The sequence below is a fragment of the Tetrao urogallus genome (assembly GCF_951394365.1).
Source record: "Tetrao urogallus genome assembly, chromosome: 14".
Taxonomy (NCBI): domain Eukaryota; kingdom Metazoa; phylum Chordata; class Aves; order Galliformes; family Phasianidae; genus Tetrao; species Tetrao urogallus.
Window position 1 is genome coordinate 16,472,840 of NC_136827.1, and position 19,026 is coordinate 16,491,865.

A 19,026-nucleotide genomic window follows, 5' to 3' on the forward strand; every position below is an offset into this window, starting at 1 on the left:
ACCAAAATGGCTGGGGGCAAGACAGCACCACCCCCATTTTTATTTTTAAAGATATATCTTCTTTAAATAAACCTGTTTGCCCCCTTCTTTCTCTATCATTATAACCAGGCAGCTGAGAGACCATTATATTGTATGTCCCTCCTCCATACTCCTGCTGGCTTCAGCAATGTCAATTAACCTGCAGCTAGATAAGAATTCTGCCTTTAGGGGAAAAGGGCTTTCTCAGGTATTCAGCACAAGCAGAACTCTGTCTTGGAGTCCTGCATCACATGGAGCCCTAATGAATTCTCTGTGTTTCTTCATTCTAACCTGCTTTGTTTCACTTTTCACAGCTCTACCTCTAAAAATAAACAGCATTCCACAAAAAGAGGCCCTAAAGCCACAGAGCAGAGCAGGATGGGGCACCATGCCTGCAGGACATCACAGTTGTGCCAAGGCTGTCCCTGCTTCTCTCTGCTGGGGAGACAGTACAGCAATTTTCAGCTCCCTTCCTGCATCCAGCAGCTATGTGCTCCCATGGCTGCATGCCCTGCAGGGCTCCAGGCCTTTAGAGAACAGCCCAGAACTGAGGAGCCACCCTGCAGCCAGCAGGGCTTCCCCTGGCACAGGTGGCCCCTTCTCTCCTGCACTTTACACAAAGCCTGAAGGGTAAAATTTGGGTTCCAAAACCCTTTTTTCCTTATCTCTCAAAACGCTGCAGTCTGAGAACTTGCCCCCTCCCAGAGGCAAAGGAGACACTCCAGTTTGGTCACTTACTTTTTCCTGTCTTTGTCCTTCTTCAGCGGCTGCTGTGAGGTAGCCTGCAAGGATTGGGACTGCAAGGTTTCCACCGCGACTTTCCGCCTGTTGAAGGCGTTCATCTCTTCCTCCAGCTCTCTCCTCTTTTCCTCCACCTTCCTTTTCTCTTCCTGGTGTATCCTTTTCAGGTGCTCAAACTTCTCATGCAGCTGCAGCAGACAGGCACTGTGAGCACTGCACCAGGTACGATTACCAGCCCCATAACCCCCGTCCTCTGAACCCCCAGCATATCTCAGTTCAGGGACCGAGGGCACAGTGGGATCCCACATTCCCAACCTTTGAGGTCCTTTTCAACCCAGGCCATTCTGTGACATGATGTGACTCTTCACTCCTTGGAAGACAGTCCATCTGTTTCCCCTTGCAGCACGGCAGCTGCCCATGGCCTCCCACCACCGACCCCTGTGACTGTGCACCTCCAACCCAATGCTCACCAAACCATTCTGCACTGCCCTTTGCTCACCAAGCAGCAGCCTTGTCTCCTACGCACGGCGCAGGGAGGGCAAGACTTCTGTTTCTGAAACATCTAAACCAGTGATGCTGCTCTGAAAATACCACCGTGCACCCTTCCCTGAGCAGGGGAAGGTGTGTGTGTGAGTGTATATGTATATGTGTGTGTGTTGCTTTGGCTGGCAAGGTCTACTAAGCATCTGCTCATGCATTCCAGGATCTGTGTGCTGCTGAGACCAGATCCTATGGCTGAGTGTATTTTGGGCTCCTCTCAGGGGTTTCTGGCACACTCACCTCTCTCTCCTTCTCCTTCAGCTCTGCCTCTGTCTCCTTGACTTTGTTAACAAACATTTGTCTCATTTCTTCCTCTTTCTTCTGGAGCTCACCCAAGAATTCTTTTCTTTTGGTCTCGTATGTTTCTTGTAGGCTGCATAAGAAAGCAAACGGAATCTAGACTTAGGGATGGGGAAAAGGCATGCCTGCCTGCTTCATTAAGAACAAAGAATCAGTGAAGGGAACAAGTTCAAATGCAAGGCTCATATCTTCCAGCCCAGCATAGCAGATATCGCCCACAAACCTCTGCTTTTCTTTGGGGTGCTGGTGCCCTACCACGATGGCATATGTGAAGGCCCTCACCTGAAGGGCTGGCTGTCTGGGTCCGTGTCCTTGAAGCCCATCTCCTCCAGTTTGCACCTCCTGTACAGCTCGTAGTGGCGGGTGTGGGTCTGCTCCCGAAGATCCTCCATGTTGACTCGGATCAGCATTTCTCGCAGTTTCACAAAGTCACAGTGACTTTCATTCTCAACTGATTGAAAACAAGTGAGGAGTCAGCAAAACGCACATGAGAGGGAGGAGTACTAATGCACATTCAGCCCAACTCCAGAGATTCCCCTCCCATGGATGTCTAGCTGCCATCCCCCATGGGATAACCAAGTTCTTTGGATACAGTGATTCATTTTGACCATGCCAGAGTGGGTGCGAGTCCAAGCACTGCTCAGACAACTTATTTCAGACGCTGGTGGTAATGGGAATTCAAAGGCAAGATTGGCCAACCCACACAATGCTGCATGGGACCCATCCCCACCATGCAGCACAGCACGCCTTCCTGCACACACTGGGAAGGGCAGAGCTGCAGGGTGCATGCATCTGTCCATGCAGGTGGCAGCTTACCTTGCACCACTCCCCACGGGTACTGCCGAGCTCTCACCAGCTTGTTCCCCACCTTCACCTCCTCTGTGCTGCCAACCACAGCAAAGGGCAGATGAGCCTGAAACAGAAGCGACAGCAGAGACTCAGGGCAATGGAGCTGTGAGGAGTTTGGAGCACACATCCTGTAGGGAGCAGCTGAGGGAACTGGAAAGGTTCAGTCTGGAGAAGAGGCAGCTCAGGAGATACCTCATCACTCCCTACGACCCCTGAAAGGAGGTGGTAGCAATAGGGGGTTGGCCTCTGTTCCTGGATAACAGCAATAGCATAAGAGGGGATGGCCCCAAGCTGCACATGGGGAAGTTCAGGTTGGGTATTGGGAATAATTTCTTCTCCAAAGAGCAGTCAGCACTGAAACAGCTGCCCAGGGAGTGGGGAATCACCAACCTGGGGGTGTTCAGAACTGTGGGGATGTGGCACTGGGGGATGTGGTCAGTGGGCATGGTGGGGTTGGGGATCTGAGAAGTCTTTTCCAGCCTCAGTGATTGCAGGGCTCAGTCCTTGGGCCAACCTTGCAGAGGTCAGCCTAACCTCCAGGTTGCCTTCATCCCAACCCAGGGTCTATCCAAAAACCTTTCCTCCGAAGCCCTCTACCTCCAACGCTCAGAGCAGCTTCCCCTCTGCCATAGCAGAGCAGCTTACTAGCAATGCTGGCTGGACTGAACTTAATGAGGAAATATTATGGGAACTCCAGGATCACTGCTGATCTGCCTCTCTCCATTTGTCAGGTTGCTCCCGCAGCTGCCATCTCTCTGTGTGCCAAGAGCAGGGAGCTCCCTGCCTCGCAGAAAACACAAGCAAAGACATCCACACACAGGCCGTTCCCTTCCAGTGCCCACATACGACTGCTGTGCCACGTGCAGGATGCAACACGTGCTCTCTGAGGCTGCAAAGCACCAAAGGTTGCAAGGAATGGGGCACTCAAGGCAACAAGCACAGCCCTGCAGGGAGCCAGGGCCAGGCACACTGCTCTGTGGTACACCCACGGGGCTCAGGGCTGCAGCACATTTATCCCTCCCACATGTTTTATTTAGGAAACAAACAAACAAACACGAAAACACGTCAGCTGTCTCTATTCCACAAAAGGTAAAACTCTGAGCTGGGAGTAAAGCCAAATTCCTCAACTTGAAATTGGTTTTTCATATTCTTCCACCACATCTGAGTTTGATCTTTGAGTTTAAAATAAGACAAAATGGAGTCTAACAGTTTTTCCTTCTTCAAATTGGGTTCTCTCTGCTTAGTGTCCTTAAGTGGAAGGATAACGTAGATCTTAACTGTCAATTTCTTATTCGAAGTTCTTCCCTCCTCAAATGATAAGCAGCCTAAAAACAGATAAAATGAATTTTGAAGGAAGTATTTTTCAGAAATCCAATAAATCCAATTCTAGAGCTGAGATGAGCATCTCCAGAGAGCCCACAGATATTAAATAAGAGCCACATTTTAATTAATTCTGTATGCGACAGCCTCAGGCATCTGTCAGATCCACAGCTCGACTTTGAAACAGATTTAGCATCTGGACAATCCCAAGGAAACTTGCCTTTCAGACGAGTTTTTGCACACCAGTTCAATTTGTCACAACTTCTGGAAGCCCTGCAGTTGGCAGCATTACTCACATTCATCACAGAGTTGATCTCAGCCACTGCTTCGTCGTCTGTGGGGAACTGATAGATCTGCACACCGTTGCTGACCAGCTCGCTCATAATCTTTATCTTAAACTTGTGCAACTCGCTCTTGGAGATGGTGTCTGCTTTGGCAATGATCGGGATAATGTTCACCTGAAGCAGAAGGAAGGACAAAGCAGAGGTGAGCAGCAGAGCTGGGCAGTGGGGGGAGCTGAGGTTGTGCCTGCGAGATGCAGCAGCACTGAACACCAGAGGGAAGAGTTTTCCACTCATTTGCCTACACGCCTTGCAGACAAACGGCAATAAATGCACCCAACCAGCAGATCAAAGCCTCTGCTCCTGCCTGTGTGTTTTGCTACACGCTTCAGCAGAGACAGAGCCATTATCACTGTCACATCTGCAGCCATCACCCCGTCAGTGCTGGCTGTGCTGAACAGCTGCTTTGGAAGACAAGTGCAAAGATGAAATGCTGCAGCAAGACGGTGTGAAACCTTCCTGTGCTTAAGCAGAAAGAGCAAGAAGTCCACAGGCGCTTTACAGCAGCGGCAGGAGCACTCACAGGGCTGCTATCAGAGCACTGCTGAGCCCACAGGAGCCACGCACAGCACTGCAAACCCAGCCTGAATAGCACCATGAGCCTGCCTGAATGGCAGCCAGACTCAGAGCAGCACAACTCAGGAATGCAGAGAAATGAAATGAGAAGAGAGATTTGCCATTTAACGTTTCCCCACAGCCAATGCTCTTTGTCCTGCAGAAATCCACAGCAGCCATCTGTTCTCCAGTGAGTGCCCACTAAAATCAATGGCCTTGCTTTCCAGCTTCAGTTCTCTCTGTAGCTCAGTGCTTTTTCCTTACATCCTTCCTCCCTGCTCTGGTTTAGCTCTCACTAAATATAAATGTTTTTCCTTGTTCCAAAAGAAAATCTCCTTAACTTGCTGGCTGCCCCCAAACTATTTCCTGCCCACATCACGCCTGCAGCTGGACAGGAGGAGGCCCACATTCTCCTTTGGGCACAGTTTCAGGATGCCCTGGAGTCAGCAGCTGTGTTAACAGTTCAGATACCTGCCTGGGAACAGGGCACAAGAAGATGAAATCCCTACTTTCTCCCCAGCTACTGCTCTGGCCTCATTTACCAAAGACCTGAAAAGCACAGAGAACCAGGTCTGCTGGCCCCACTCCACTCCTCAGCAGGAAGACGTCCCCATTACAAAGGTGAAGGGGCCATGCCCACAGCTGGTGCCTCACTGACCTGCTACCACATCGCACACAGCAGGCTCGGCTCGGGGCTCATCAGCTCCCATGCAGGAGCAGAAAGACATGGCCACACGCAGGGCTTTGTGCTCTGCAGTGTTTGCAGCCTGGCACACTGATAAATGAGCACCACAGGCGATTTTAGTCTGTTCTCAGCTGGCCTAACTCATTGCCCCCTCTCCTCACACAAGGCACCAGCTCAGCCCTGCTTGCAGCTCGGTGTGTCCTTCCCAGCAGCAGGCACAACTCAGAAAAGCTGTAACCCGAGGATGGATCAAGTCCCTTCTAACCGAGCTCCAAAAAGGGAAGTCCATCACTGTGTTCAAAACCCAAAAGGGCTCTGCAAGCTGCTGCATTTCCAGTAACCAATAGCCAATGCCAACGCAAATGCCAACAATTAATTAACAGCAAAAGAACCTCAGTAGGCTCTCATTTTTTTCAGCTACATTTGTCCTGGATCATTCCATCTCTTCCTGACACAAATATGTGCAGCTGCCCTTCAGTAAGAAGGGAACCAGCAGGAACCTACCAGGACTACAGCCACACTGACTGCACCACCTCCTTCCAGCTCAAGTCCACTTTCCCAGGGCTGTTGTGACTTCCAGCGCAGTGGAGTGTTTCTCTCCTTCCCTCTTCTTCCCTCACAAGTTCATTAATTTTATATGTAAGCACAAAATTACTGGGTTTTGATTTCATGCACATCTAGGGAGCCACAAGCTGGATCACCTTGGGTTGCAGGCAAAACCCCAGAGCAACGTCCTCATATCTCCTGGTGGAAGGATGCTATCCTCCATTTAAAAATCTAATATCAAAATCAATAAGTTAATTATTGGAATGTCAGCCAGCTGAATCAGACAGGCATGCAGAAGCTGCATGAAAACGAGTGCAGGTGCTCACAGTCTTTGCTGCAGACGGAATCTTTGAGCAGAGGAAGCGTGTTTCAGATGAGAAAGCGACCTCACAGGCACACATCACCGCCTGCTCACATCTCTCTGACCACAGAGCCATTCCTCATCTCCAAAAATAAAACTTTCAAGAATGTAACCAAATAAGAACGATGAGAGAAAATATTTTTTCCCTAATATAGTATGACCATATGCATTTTTACTCTGTGAAATACAAAATACAATTGGGTTTCCTCCCCCCCACCTCCAAAGTGTTCCCAAACGCAAGTCCCAACTAAACCAACAGCGAAATCCTGCCTTGGAAACCAAGCAGTAGATGCACAAAGAGGCCTGGAGCATCATTGCTGGCTGGTGAACCACCCAGGACATGTCAGCTCACGAAGGGCAATTAGCCACAGCTCAAAACAACACACAGAAATGGAAACCATCCAGGGACAGCAAACAGGCAGCAGAGGGGTGCCCAGGGCAGCACACTGTTATGCCATCGCTTTTCAGGGTAGGGCTGTAATTGGAAAATACACAGGGAAGCCCACCCCTGCCAGGGTGTACCTGCTTCCTGTGGAGCAACCAGCCAGCTCCATCTACCTCAAACCATGCTGAAGATACTTCCAGTTCTCTGGATGTAATTCAATACCGCAGACAACAGCTGGCCATGAGCTCAGCCAATCGAATATTGTATTACAGTACAATGGAAGATTCTGTTTACAGAACAGCTTTGCCCAGAAGGGATTTTGTAAGCTCGAAGCAAGATGCATTACTGAAATCATGACAGATTCAGCAGCTTGCCCAACACCTGCTGCCATGCCGCTGGCGTGCTAGAGCAAAGGTGTAACTGAAACAGGGTCCTGTGCAATCGTTGTTAAACCAATCTCAAAAGGTGAGCCAGCACACCATGCTGCAAAGCAATGCCTCTGCTGTACCTTTTGCCTCTGTGTGCCCCACTCTTCCACTGTAAAACAAAGGCCACAGCCACGCAAAGCTCCCCAAGAAAGCAGGTTCAGGTTGCTCACACCACCGTGGATGTGAGTCAGCGTGCCTCACCTCTCTGCTCCAACACAGTAAGCACTGCTGTTACTGCTCCGGAGCAGAAACAAAGCTGTCTGGGGTTTGCTTACACCCAGCTCCACCCTGCACATGTGCTGGCCTCTAAGAGCAAACAGTTCAGGTGCACTGGCAATGGGCACAGCACTGTCAGTATTTTAGGGAATGTCTGGAACGCATCTCAAAGCCCCGTGATGACACTGATGGATTAATGCAACACACAGCCCTGACAGGCACAAAAGACCAGTGGTCTCTATTTGCTTATTGTTATTTTGTATGCACCTGTGCAAGGCCAACATGCCATGAAAGTCAAGAAGTTCTTACCATGGTAAGCAGGGAGATGAGAGCAAATGGATAACATGACTTCAGAGACGACCGCTGAAGTGGAACTTTAGGAATATAAAAAGCTTGTGTGCACACAAAGTTCCCATCTTTGCACAAGCACAAAGGATTTATTTTGGTACTATGCAAGGACCACATTAAAAGCAGCCACAGGGAGATGTGAAAAGGAGGGAATGCAGAACCAAAGGCAGAAAAAGGCTTTGTGGGACCACCAGCACCAAGGGGAATTGTGCAACTGCTTTCTTCCAAACATATTTCTGGTAACATGTCATGCTGGCACAACACCAAGAGACAGAGTTTATTAAGGGAAAGTTTTCAGATTCTTGATGAAGTCAGTGTAGCAGCCCCCATGGTTACCAGCAGGCCACTGTAATGGGAAGCCAGTGCCTACTGAGGAGCAGGGCCAAGGAAAAGTAGGGCAGCTGCCCCGGGTGGTGAGGACGAGCAGCAGGGATTGCCAAGGGAGCTGTGCCCACCAGGAAAGTCCAATAGCGCTGCATGTGATCAACAGCCAGAGAAGAGCATGTTCCCTTCATACAATTCAGGGCAACCCCAGGTTACTGCAGGGTCCCAGTTGCCTCATTTGCCCTCTGCATAAGTGGATTAGCATGTGCCATCTGAGAGGGGCCACCTTGCTGCTTAATGACAGCTCTTAAAGGCAGGAAATTCTTGCAAAGATAGGAGGAGATGCTGCTGTCATTAGTGACCCTTGAAGCGTCCCTGCAGCTCTCTAGAAGCCAGTTAGAACAAAAAAGTGTGCCAGAAAATTCCTCTGAGCTGCAAGAATATCACTGGTTGGCTGGTTAACCCACTGTTCCCTAAGGCAGCAATTGCTCGTGTGCAAACAAACAGCCCTCAGTCGGACCCTCTCGTGACCCACTTCTAGATTTCCTATGATCCTGTGAGTTTCTTATCATATTTACACTGTCATAAGGCACTGTGAACGCTTATGCAGACTGCCCAGCTCTGCCAGCAGTGCAGCTCATGCACACCATTGGGCACAGACAGCGCTTCTCTTCAGCCCTCTCCTCCTTTGCACCAGCCCCTCTCTTGGGAAGTTCACTACTTGGTTGCACTCAGTCCCTCTCCCTGCTGGCCAGTGTAGCACAGGGGGCCCTGCCACAGGAACTGCAGGATCTCAAATGATCCTCACCTGCGCTCTTAAAGAAGAGATGACAGAGATGCAGGCGATGGCTGTCATAAAAATGAACAAATCTGGATAACTCTCCACGCCCCTCACAGCTTGCTCTTTTGTCACCTGCTGTTTTTCAGGAAAGCAGCACAAAACCTCATCAACCACCAAGGCAGACCAAGTTCTATCCAAGCCCTAAAAAGTGCTCAGCTAAGGTGCAGAAGTGTCCAGCACTGGTACACAGAAGGCACAGAGCCTTCCTCATGGCAATATTAGCACAAGTATCACCCCTTCCAGAAGGGGACACCAGTCTCCAACCTTTTACCTTGCTGTCCAGCTTCTTCATTGTCACCAGGTCCAAGGACTTGAGGGAGTGCCCAGTGGGGGTGATGAAGTACAGGCAGACGTGGATCCTCGTGTCATGATAGTTGAACAGAGAACGGCGGATTTTCAGCTCCTCTTGCAAATAATTTTCAAACTGCGTATCAATGTACTCAACTATCGGCCTGTAACTAAAACCATACCATTAGCAACCCAAAGACTGGAGATCAAAATCACACAGCTTGAAGGCTTAAGGAATTCTCCTAGATATATCATGATACTGATTAAGACCGAAGTAATTTATCCTTACAAGGGAAAAGCGTGGCCTTTACGCACAGACCTTTTAATCCAAAGGTTTCTGGAACCTCCCGAGGCTGCACTGCAAAGCCTAATGACAGTGGAGCATGGAAGATAACCACCTCCACAGATCACAGTGCAGAGATTGCAGGGCTGAGCCATCTGGCTGCAGCAACGCCAGATGACAAGGAGAGACCTTGGACTCCCAGAAAGCCTCTACCTGGGGCTTGAACAAGATGTAATTACATGAGACAGGCCCAGAGACACCAATCACGGCCAGAGCAGCTAATTCCCAACCCCGTGCTGAGGACAGCTTGTTCACTGCTCGCATTCTTCAGGAAAGACCTCATATGACCCCTCCCATCTCTTTTTGGTTCCTTGCCCAGCTCCCCCTGCATCCAGCCCCCAAAACCAGAGGCACTGCAGGGAGCTTCTGCATTAACAGAAACGTGGGCACCACCCCTGCAGGACTGCAAGCAGGACGATGGGCAGTTTGTGTCAAAACGTCGGAGAGGAGCCTGCAAGCGCCGAGCAGATGGCACGAGACCTGCCTTTCGTCTTTATTTATCTGATCCCCGAACCCAACCGCGTCCACGATGGTCAGCTTCAGGTGCACGTTGCTCTCCTGCAGGTCGTAGGTCCGTGGCCGCAAGCGAACCGCGTTCTCATAGTGGCTGGCTTCTTCGGTCTCAAACGTGGTATTGAAGAGTGTGTTCATTAGTGTGGATTTCCCAATGCCGGTCTCACCTAGGAATGAGAAGTCATTAGTTCAGCGCAGCATGAATTTATCACTTCAAAGGGTATTAATTATAGAGCAGAACTAAATTATAACGTGAAAGGTTGCTACAAATTGTTTGTGGCCAGACATAATTGTCACAAAGCATCCTTGAAGGCTTCCTGCGCCAGCATGCAGCTCATCCTCCCAGCAGGGGACATTCAGCAAATAGAATATAGCAAATTCAGCAAATATAGAATGCAATTTTCCCCCTTCATCAAAGCTGCCTTTGCTTGGGACCTGTACCAGAGAAGGCGAGAAGAAGAGTTTTAGTACAATGTTTTTGAGCCTTCAACTGAGATGGAGTAAAACTCAGCTGTTCCTATTGGCAAGAATGGTCTGGCTCAGGTGTTGCCAATCCCAAACACAGCAGCAGCCCAGGACACACAGTGCACTCAGTCAGAGCAATGGGTCCTGCTGTACTGCAGAAGGGCAGGTAAGTCTGACAGAGGTTTCCTCTTACTCCCTTCTGTGGGATTTCTAACCCCAGCAGGCTTTTTAACTGCTTTCTCTGTCTCACCATTGGAGTCTCTTGAGGACTTGTCCCATTTAGAGATATATATGGAAGGAAATCAGAGTGCCTACTTCAGCGCAGAGATACAGGCAAACAGATCTGCAAGGACCACTTGCAGACTAAAAATCTCCTTCCACAGCAGAAAAAGTTGAGATGGAAGTTTTGTGATTTCTCTGTGCAGCTGAACTTTGGTCTGGACGCCTTACATCAGCCTGTCCCTCTTGCACACCCCTAGTGCTGGGGTCCCACGTGTACAGTTAGTGTGTCAAAGGACTAAAGCCCATTCTGCTGTAATCTTTTTTCCCTCCATCCACGCAGCAGCTGCACCAAAACCAGCTCTGCATCTCTCCCCTCTGAAGGCACAGCTCTGCCTTTAGCTGGCAGTGCTGGGGCTGTGCTGCTGCCTGCTCACTTTTCTGCCAGGGGAAATCTGGGCCCTGTCAGATGATAAAGTTCAGAGACAATGTGGATTGGATCACCCAGGGAAAAGCATTGCTGCACATTCAAACCAGAAGGCAGAGGCGCATGTACATACTGATTTTATCACACAGCCTGCAAGCAGCAGGCAGAAAAACAGCCTTTTTTGGTGGGAAGCTAGCTAAAGAAACACATCAGGGAGCAGCAGGTGGAATTCTTCCTCATTCTGAGCACAAAGGAAGCTCCGCACAAGAGCTCAGTGAGATCTGCCTTGGTACATGCAGGCTGTCCACAGTGCCGTTCTGCACAGACGTGTCACAGACAGCACATCTCTGCTTGGTGACATCCGTGCAACAGACAACATCAGCTGAACTGGAGGAAATAACAACACAGGTATGAGAATCCATGCATACAGATAACCTGTACAGATAGCTACAGCTGTCTGGTGGAGCAGGAGGCGCTGCTGTGCTCGGAAGAGCTCCAGCTGCACAAGGAGATGTTGCAACCCAGCCCAGAGATGGTGTCTGCAACTCAGCTGGTTTCACCTCATATGACTTCTGATTACTGGAGTTTCTCCTTGTAATTTCTGTTTCTTTCAAGGCTGCCCTGTTGTCCCATGATTCTTTATACCAGACCAGCCAAGGAGTTGAACAAAGAACCAAGTTTATCAGAAAACATTGTGAAAACAGTACAAAAAATGCTGCATGAGCGTCTGCAACACGAAAGCCAAAGCGTGACAGTGTTATTAGAGGCCTTGTTCCACGGTGAATTTTCACTATACACTGCAGCAGAGCACGGCGCTGGAAGACTAAAGTAGGGTGTCTTCATCTTTCTAACAGCAGAAATATTTCTGCTGGGTTGAACCCCTGAGATGCACGGGGGAGTGCTTTTGGAGGCAAATGGGGATGACTGAGAAACTCAGCAGGGACAAAGAAGTTCTTGAGAACAAGTAGAGGCCAGATGAGCAGAAGTTTCCCATCTGTAAGCCCCATTTCCAGCAGCTGTAGAAGAATACCTGGAATGCATGACAAACCCAGCTCCAGCCCAGAGTATTTGGCTCACGGCTTTCTGTGAAAGGGCTTTGAAGTGCTGCTGCAGGTAAATGTATGAGACTGATCTTTTCCAGACTGACCCACAAGGGGCCCTATTTAAACTCCTCATTCACAAAACACAGCTCTATTGGCCAGGAGAGCAAGACAAATTTCCAAGGAAACAGCCCTCCATGCCCTACTTGCTCTGCAGGCAGTCCATCACTTCCACTACTTCTACTCCCTCTCTCTGGGCTCCTAGGAAGGCCCTCATCATTGGAAGCAGTTCACTTCTAGCACTCTAGCCAGCATGACCCGATAAATGACAGAAATACCAAAACTAAAAAAACAAGAGCATAATGAGGTTATTTTGAAGTCTACCCCTTGCAGCTGCTCACGGTCCTCAAAGATGCACACTTCACAATCTACAAAAACTGTTCCCCCCATCCCTTTTTGCAGCTCAGAGATGATCACATTTCTGAGATTTGATTCACTCAACCCCAAGCAGGAGGGTGAGGAGGCTGGGTGCTGTCTTGCAGGGAGGGATGGAACGTTGTTTTTTGGTTGCTCTTTTTGTGGGAAATGGGCTGCTGTTCTTTCAAAGCCAGGCATCTCTGACGTGCTCAAGGTCACAGCTGGGGCTGTTTCCCAGCAGGACTCATAGGGAAACACAGTCCCAACCCCATCACCGCCCGTTCCACCCCCATCTGCTTGCAGGACTGTGCTCACCCACACAGAGGATGTTGAAGCTGAAGCCCTGCGTGACAGACTTGCTGACCAGCTGATCCGGGAGGCTGTCAAAGCCAACATGGCCCCCAAGGGAAAGGTTCCTCTTCTCTTCATTCTGGAAGGGAGAAAACAGACAGGTGAGCAGAGCTGCAGAGAAGCAGTAGGTCAGAAAGCCAACAAAGAGCTGCTTCCTGGGGCACTGCAGAGCCGCTGCTCAGAGCCCAGCACTGCCACAACACCTTGCGCTGCTGTGCCTCATCTCAAATCCTCTGACAGCCAACAGAAAAATGACAGACAGACATCAGCCCTAACGGGGAACCGCCTCAGACAGAACTAAGTTACAGGCTACAAAGCAAGGAACCTCTAACATGAATTCCAACTGCATGCAGCTGGAAGAGGTTAACCAGGGAAAACCCATTATGTGCATTTTAGCCCTCATTTTTCCTCCTCCATTTTATTTTCTCAACTCCTCCAGCACTGAATCCAGGCAGACAAGCTCTGTGTTCTCCCCAAGCACTCGATCTGTTTCCCTTGCTATGTCATGAGCAGTGTGATTTTGTTTGCTCACGCTTCCAGCCCAGTCAGGATGAGGAACCCTCTCGCTTTACCATCTGTGACCACGCAGTTTCCACTGTTTCTCTGCAGTTCCCGTTCCTGCCTCCCCCATACACACGTTGTTCTTCCTTCTGTCTCCTCCCTCCCCCGGAGCAGGACAGAGCTGGTCACCTGTACGGGAAGTGCTGCTTAGAAACAAAGGCAATAAATGTCCACGGATCGTCTGGCAGAGTCCAAGACTCCTCCGCAGCAAAGCCACAGATGGCCCACGTGCAAAGCACTACAGAACTAAACCAGTTCTGCTTTCAACATCACTGCACTGTGCTGGGCACCACAGAGCAAACCCAGCCCAAGTGACACGGGGTGGGGGGGCTCTGGGGGTGGGCTGTGCACCTGCTGTACAGAATGGCAGAGCAGGTCCAGAAGAGAGGAGCTGACAGAAGGTCCTTCTGTTCCTAACGGCTAATGGGAGAGTTCAGATAACCAGAAATATTTCATCACGTTGCCAACCTTCTGCCCAACTAAATAACAGTGCCCAAACCCAGTGACCATGCCACAATCTGCAGCCTCTACAGTGCTCTCCTCCTTCCCTAAAGAAGCAAAGATACACGCATCAGGGCATGACTCATTTGCTCTCGGTTTCTTTGGTATATAGGTCTGTTTGTTCTCAGTCATCAGCACTGAGTGAAGCATCCATCCCCCACACCTCAGCCTTAGCACCCCAGCACCTTGTCCAGGATGCTGCAGAGCACCCAGAGAAGAGTCTGAACACTGGATTCAAGCAGTGACTCGATGAGCCTCGTGCATCTCTCTGCTCTGCAACACGATTTCTTTAAAACAAACAACACAAACAGCCAACAGTAAACCATGAACCTTTCAACTGCATCTCGACTCAAAGCCTCCTTCAGTGCCGCCTTTGGGAGAACAAAGCAACATTCTCCCTTTTGCAAAATGCGTCATTTATATCACAAGGACTGCTTGCAAACAGCTGAAACAGCGGCTACACCTCGCCTTCCAACTCTCTGCTGCCCACTGGATTGCCACCAGCTCCCTGTGACCCAGGGACAGTGCTCCCCTTGCGCTCCCTGGGCAGAACCACAGAGGACTGCAGTTGGGCTCCTGCAATCAGTGCTGTTTCATCCCTCTGGGATTGATGGTGCCCTCTACCCAAGCAGAAACAGCAATTGTTTCAATCCTTCCTGTGGGAGAGGCTGTGCTAGTTAAGGCTCCAAGGTGGCCAATCGTTTAGGCAAATGCTGAGTGAATTAAAAAGGGCTCCATAGACACAGAAATCTCCAGGTTGTGCTTCCCTCCATTCATCTGTCAGCTTGCAGTGACAACAAAGCTCCAACCAACAGCTCTGCAGGAGGGGTGCTGACAGCATGGTGAGCCCCCAGCTTGTGGGAGAGACACCAGGCCACGCTCAGCAAGGCAGCTGCAGGAACTGGGGGCAGAAAGGGCTCCGAGATATTTCTTCCCTTTCAAGGAGACGGTCACAGAGCAGCATAAGAACCCCCAGACCCAGTGGTGGTAGAGCTGGAGGTCCCTTTGGGTCTCACCCATCCTCCCAGCTCCGGCTGCTCCCAGCCCTGCTCTGCCTGGACACCCTTACACGGTGCCAAACTCCAGCTGCCATCACCACAATGTGCTGACAAGCAAAAAAAAACATTCCCACAAAGTCACTGAGTTTTGTTCCTTCTTGGTTTAGATAATAAACAAGCCAAGCAAACAAAAAGCACAAAGCAGAAGCCTGGGATGGTGCTTTGGAAAGGAAATAAATGGAGCTGCGGATGGCTACAATTGGGCTCGGAGGAGGTTTCCAGGCAACAGGCAGCACCGCTGCTTGGGTTTAAAATAGGCTCCAGCGAGGAGAGGAGACACTGAGAACTCAGTTGTGCTTCAGACAGAGAGAAGATTGCATCTGTGCAGGGCTGTGCCCTCCTCTGGTCAGCCACTGGTTACAGGACAAAAATACTCTTACCCCAAACTGCTCATCATCTCCCAAAATCCCCAAGCCAAAGAGCCAAACTTCAGGGACATATTTTTGTCTGTGACCTTGAAGTGCACAGTTTGCTTTTACTTCTGTAAGCAGTGATAATAACCTGGATGGGGTCCAAAACGCTGCCGATAGCAAAGCACAGAAACCATTGGCTCTGTGCACAGCACGCTCAGCTCCATCCCAGCTCCCAGGCAGCCCTGCTGTTGGCACAGCAATGACTGCTGCAATGTAGTCAGTAAGAGCAGGGGAAAACAGTAATGATAATAGTAAACAAAGGTTCTCTTCATTTTATTCTTCTCGTCCAATCCATCAACTACAGGAGCTTGACAGCCTTATGAGTGCAAGCAATTTCCCTGAGAAGTCCAACTCCTTTGCAGCATTTGGTGCACTCATCTGTGGAGAGCAGCACCCACCGTGGCTCACTCTGCTCCTGCAGCACTCCCTTCACAACACCCAGTGAGACCCACATTCACAGCCTGGAGAGACCACTGCACTGCTGCTCATTGGGTGGGAGACCCCTCCCCAGGCTGCCAAGAGCTGAGGGGCAGCCAAGCATCCCTGAGGCACAGATGGTCATTTTGCACCGTGGTACTTAAGGGCTCACAATGGCTCTGAGCGTGGATTGCCAAAGCAGCCCTGACCTTGCTTCAGCAGCATCCCACCACAGGCAGCTCCTGGGGTTCTATGCAGAGCCTTTAGAGGAATGCACTCTTTGAAGATCTCCTGTGCCTCGAGCTGACAGGAAGGGCTTGAAACACTGAGAAGAGGGAATGAGCTTTATTTTGAATCTGGAATTCGGTGGGAAACAAAGGAGTCAGCGAAAGTCAGAGCAGAGCTGGATCATTTTGAAATCCAAAGTCCTTGGAACATGTTAAGCCTGCAATGGATGCTCCATCCTGCATCCATCCTGACAACACACACACAAATGGCACCTGGGGGCACTTCCATGATGGGAACGGTGGCCATCCCTGAGAGAATCGATCTCCAGCTCTGGTCCAACAACATCACAGTCATTAGACAGACAGGCAGTGGCCGTGCTTCACCAGGCACCACAGAAACCAAAAGCAAACCTCAAATCACAACACTTGGAGCCTGCTGTACAGCACTGGGCTCGCCCGGCCCTGCTGGAGGATGCATGACAGCACGCTGGCCCACTCCTGCAGCTGCACCAGGGAACTGAAAGCAGCATTTCAAACCCACATTGGCTTCCTAAGCCCATCTGCAGCACAGTGTCACAGCAGGAACAAGGCAGCTGGCCACAAACCACTTCCTTGGAAGATGTCATTTGTCCTCTTATTGCAAGGGAGATGGAAAAGGCAGTGGAGAAACACAATCAGAGAGACCGAGTTCTCTGATTCTAAATCTGGCTCCCTATGAGGAGTCACTACAGTACCCACATGCCAATTAGAAGAAACAGGGATTAAGGAAACATGAGGAGAAGGAGCAACAACCAACGCTCCTGCAATGCTTTAAAAATAGAAAAAAACTGATCACGGCTTTCCTGCTTCCATTCTCTTCTTGCTTCACCTCCCAATTTGCATCAGTTTCAATTTGCATCATCACATGGTCCGACGGCTGCTCCCAGAAGTGGCTTCTGCCTGTGCAACCCAAGGGGATCAGCCTTCCATGCACTGCCCTTGTCCTCCTTGCTGTCACGCTGGGAGCAGAATGAACTGACCAGGACTGGAGCATAAAAGACCATTCTGACACCAATTACTTAAAAAATGAAATAAATAAACAGAGTGGTATCATTCCTCAATTGATCTTGACACGAAATGCTCTTCAGTGACACACGCTTGTATTTCTCTGCATCAGACAACGCCGGCTGCCTCGTTGCAGCAGACACAGCAGCGTATGGGCAATGTGTGAACTGCTCTGTAAAACCAAGAGTGAAACCCCCCAAAAAACTGCACTGCTGCTTCTTAGCCAAACTGTGAGCAGAGTGCAGAGCCTTCAAGCTGCGACGGATGAGGTAACGCAGCACTTTCCTGTGCCGACGGTGCCTTTGTCCCTTTCCAAGCCCAACTAAACACAGGAAAGATAAATAGCTGACATCTTCCAAGGCATCTTGGAAGACATCTTCCAAAGCAGCAAAGGCCCTTTTTCTTTCTGTAAGCAACATGGGCTGCCACCATGAGCTCCAGCCCAGGGACAGCCAGAGAGTGGCTCTCTGGGCTGCAGGCAGAGCCACAGCCATTGGGGGGGGAACGTTTCATGTCCCAGCAGCCCAGAGCCAACAGGATTTCACGTTCCTCTCTCCTCGAGCTTTTTCCATTCACATTTTACACACGTGCGTACTTATCAATAAGAGGCAACAATCTCTGCACGTTATTTTCCATAGTGCTTCAATTCCCACTTCTGGGGGCTTCTGGGTTCATCAACTCCTCCAGCCAAGTTGACGTTTGGAACTTAAATCCTGCAGGACCCCGCAGCACGGCTCCCCTCCTACCCAGGCACAGTCAGGCATCCCTACCCCCCACCTGCCAGCTCTGCAGCACTGGAAATAGTTGTGGGCAGACGGGAGTCACGGAGCAGCATGCCAGGCACCCTGCAATTTACAATCAAATCAAAATGCAATGAGAAAGCAGTGCTAGCAGACAGATTGCAGCTCCCCGATGGGATCAGGGAGAGGAAGAGCAGGGATGCAGCAGTCAGCTCGGCAGGAGCCCACCCTGCACCCAGCACAGCTGGGGCCGCTGTAGGCACAGCACAACGCCTTTTGTTTCCTGCTTCCTAGTCCACAACCCACAACAGGGCATGAAACACAGGGATTTAATACAAATGCCAATGGGGTTTATGAAATGCTCTTCCCTTGTTTCCTCGGTGGAAATGCATGGAACCAGGAAATTATCCAGCTGTGACACAGGGAGCCTCAGTTACAGCTAAGCTGAGGAAGGGCTGAGCGAGACGTGGCTGCTTTTCAAACCCACGTGGCTGCTGGCCCCACACACTGCCATGCTGGCACCCGGGCGCTGCGGGCCCCAGCAGCGCTGCACAGCAGGGCCAGATGGAATGCAGAGGGGCCTCCCCAGACACACCTCACTGCAAGGTCCTGCTCAGACACTGCTGCTCTATCCCCATTTCACAAGGAAACTGAGTCACGGAGCACTTAAGCACCTGCCTCGAGACTTGTGGGCAAACAATGTCAGATGCCAAATTCAGCTGCTCTGTCCCAGCAGGCACTCCCTGGGACGTGGCCCAGTTTCTGGATCAGTGCTGACAGAAATGACAAACCAGGCTTTCTGAAGCTCTCCCTCATCTCTGGACATTCCCAATGAAAGCCACTTGACATCTGCAAGGGACCAGCAGCCAGCACACACTCAGGCAGGACAGACTCAAGTTTTCAGGAAGAAAATGTTCCTTTTGCCAAGCTCAAGGACGCTGGGTCTGGGCAGGGGGCTCAGATAGGTCTCCTGCAGTGCTGGGGATGGAAGGAAGCACACTTGCAACTGGGGCTGATCATGGGAGACCTCAGCATCGCTTCAGCTAAAGCCCTTGCACAGAAATGCCACCTAATCTCGAGCAGATTTGCCTAGTGCAAGCACATACTCGAGCCTGAACATTCTCAGTTAATCTTAAGCATGTGCTTAAAATTCCAGATCCTTACTGCTTTGTAAGAAGCCGTGGAGGGCTGGGGAAAGAAAAAC

The 19,026-nt window shown here is 50.3% G+C and overlaps 1 protein-coding gene across 2 annotated transcripts in view; it reads right to left on the reverse strand.

Moving 5' to 3' along the window:
* Window positions 1-19,026, reverse strand: part of SEPTIN8 (septin 8) — a gene marked incomplete at both ends in the record, with an annotated part of 31,758 nt that overhangs the window by 5,147 nt on the left and 7,585 nt on the right. The window contains 8 exons of one of the 2 annotated variants that reach the window (XM_079542540.1): window positions 757-947; window positions 1,540-1,672; window positions 1,882-2,050; window positions 2,416-2,512; window positions 4,065-4,226; window positions 9,070-9,256; window positions 9,905-10,109; window positions 12,826-12,940. In XM_079542540.1, coding sequence (XP_079398666.1) covers window positions 757-947; window positions 1,540-1,672; window positions 1,882-2,050; window positions 2,416-2,512; window positions 4,065-4,226; window positions 9,070-9,256; window positions 9,905-10,109; window positions 12,826-12,940 — 1,259 coding nt within the window. Of the gene's footprint in view, window positions 1-752; window positions 948-1,539; window positions 1,673-1,881; window positions 2,051-2,415; window positions 2,513-4,064; window positions 4,227-9,069; window positions 9,257-9,904; window positions 10,110-12,825; window positions 12,941-19,026 lie in introns of those variants that run through there. The other variant, XM_079542541.1, reaches the window with a different exon arrangement.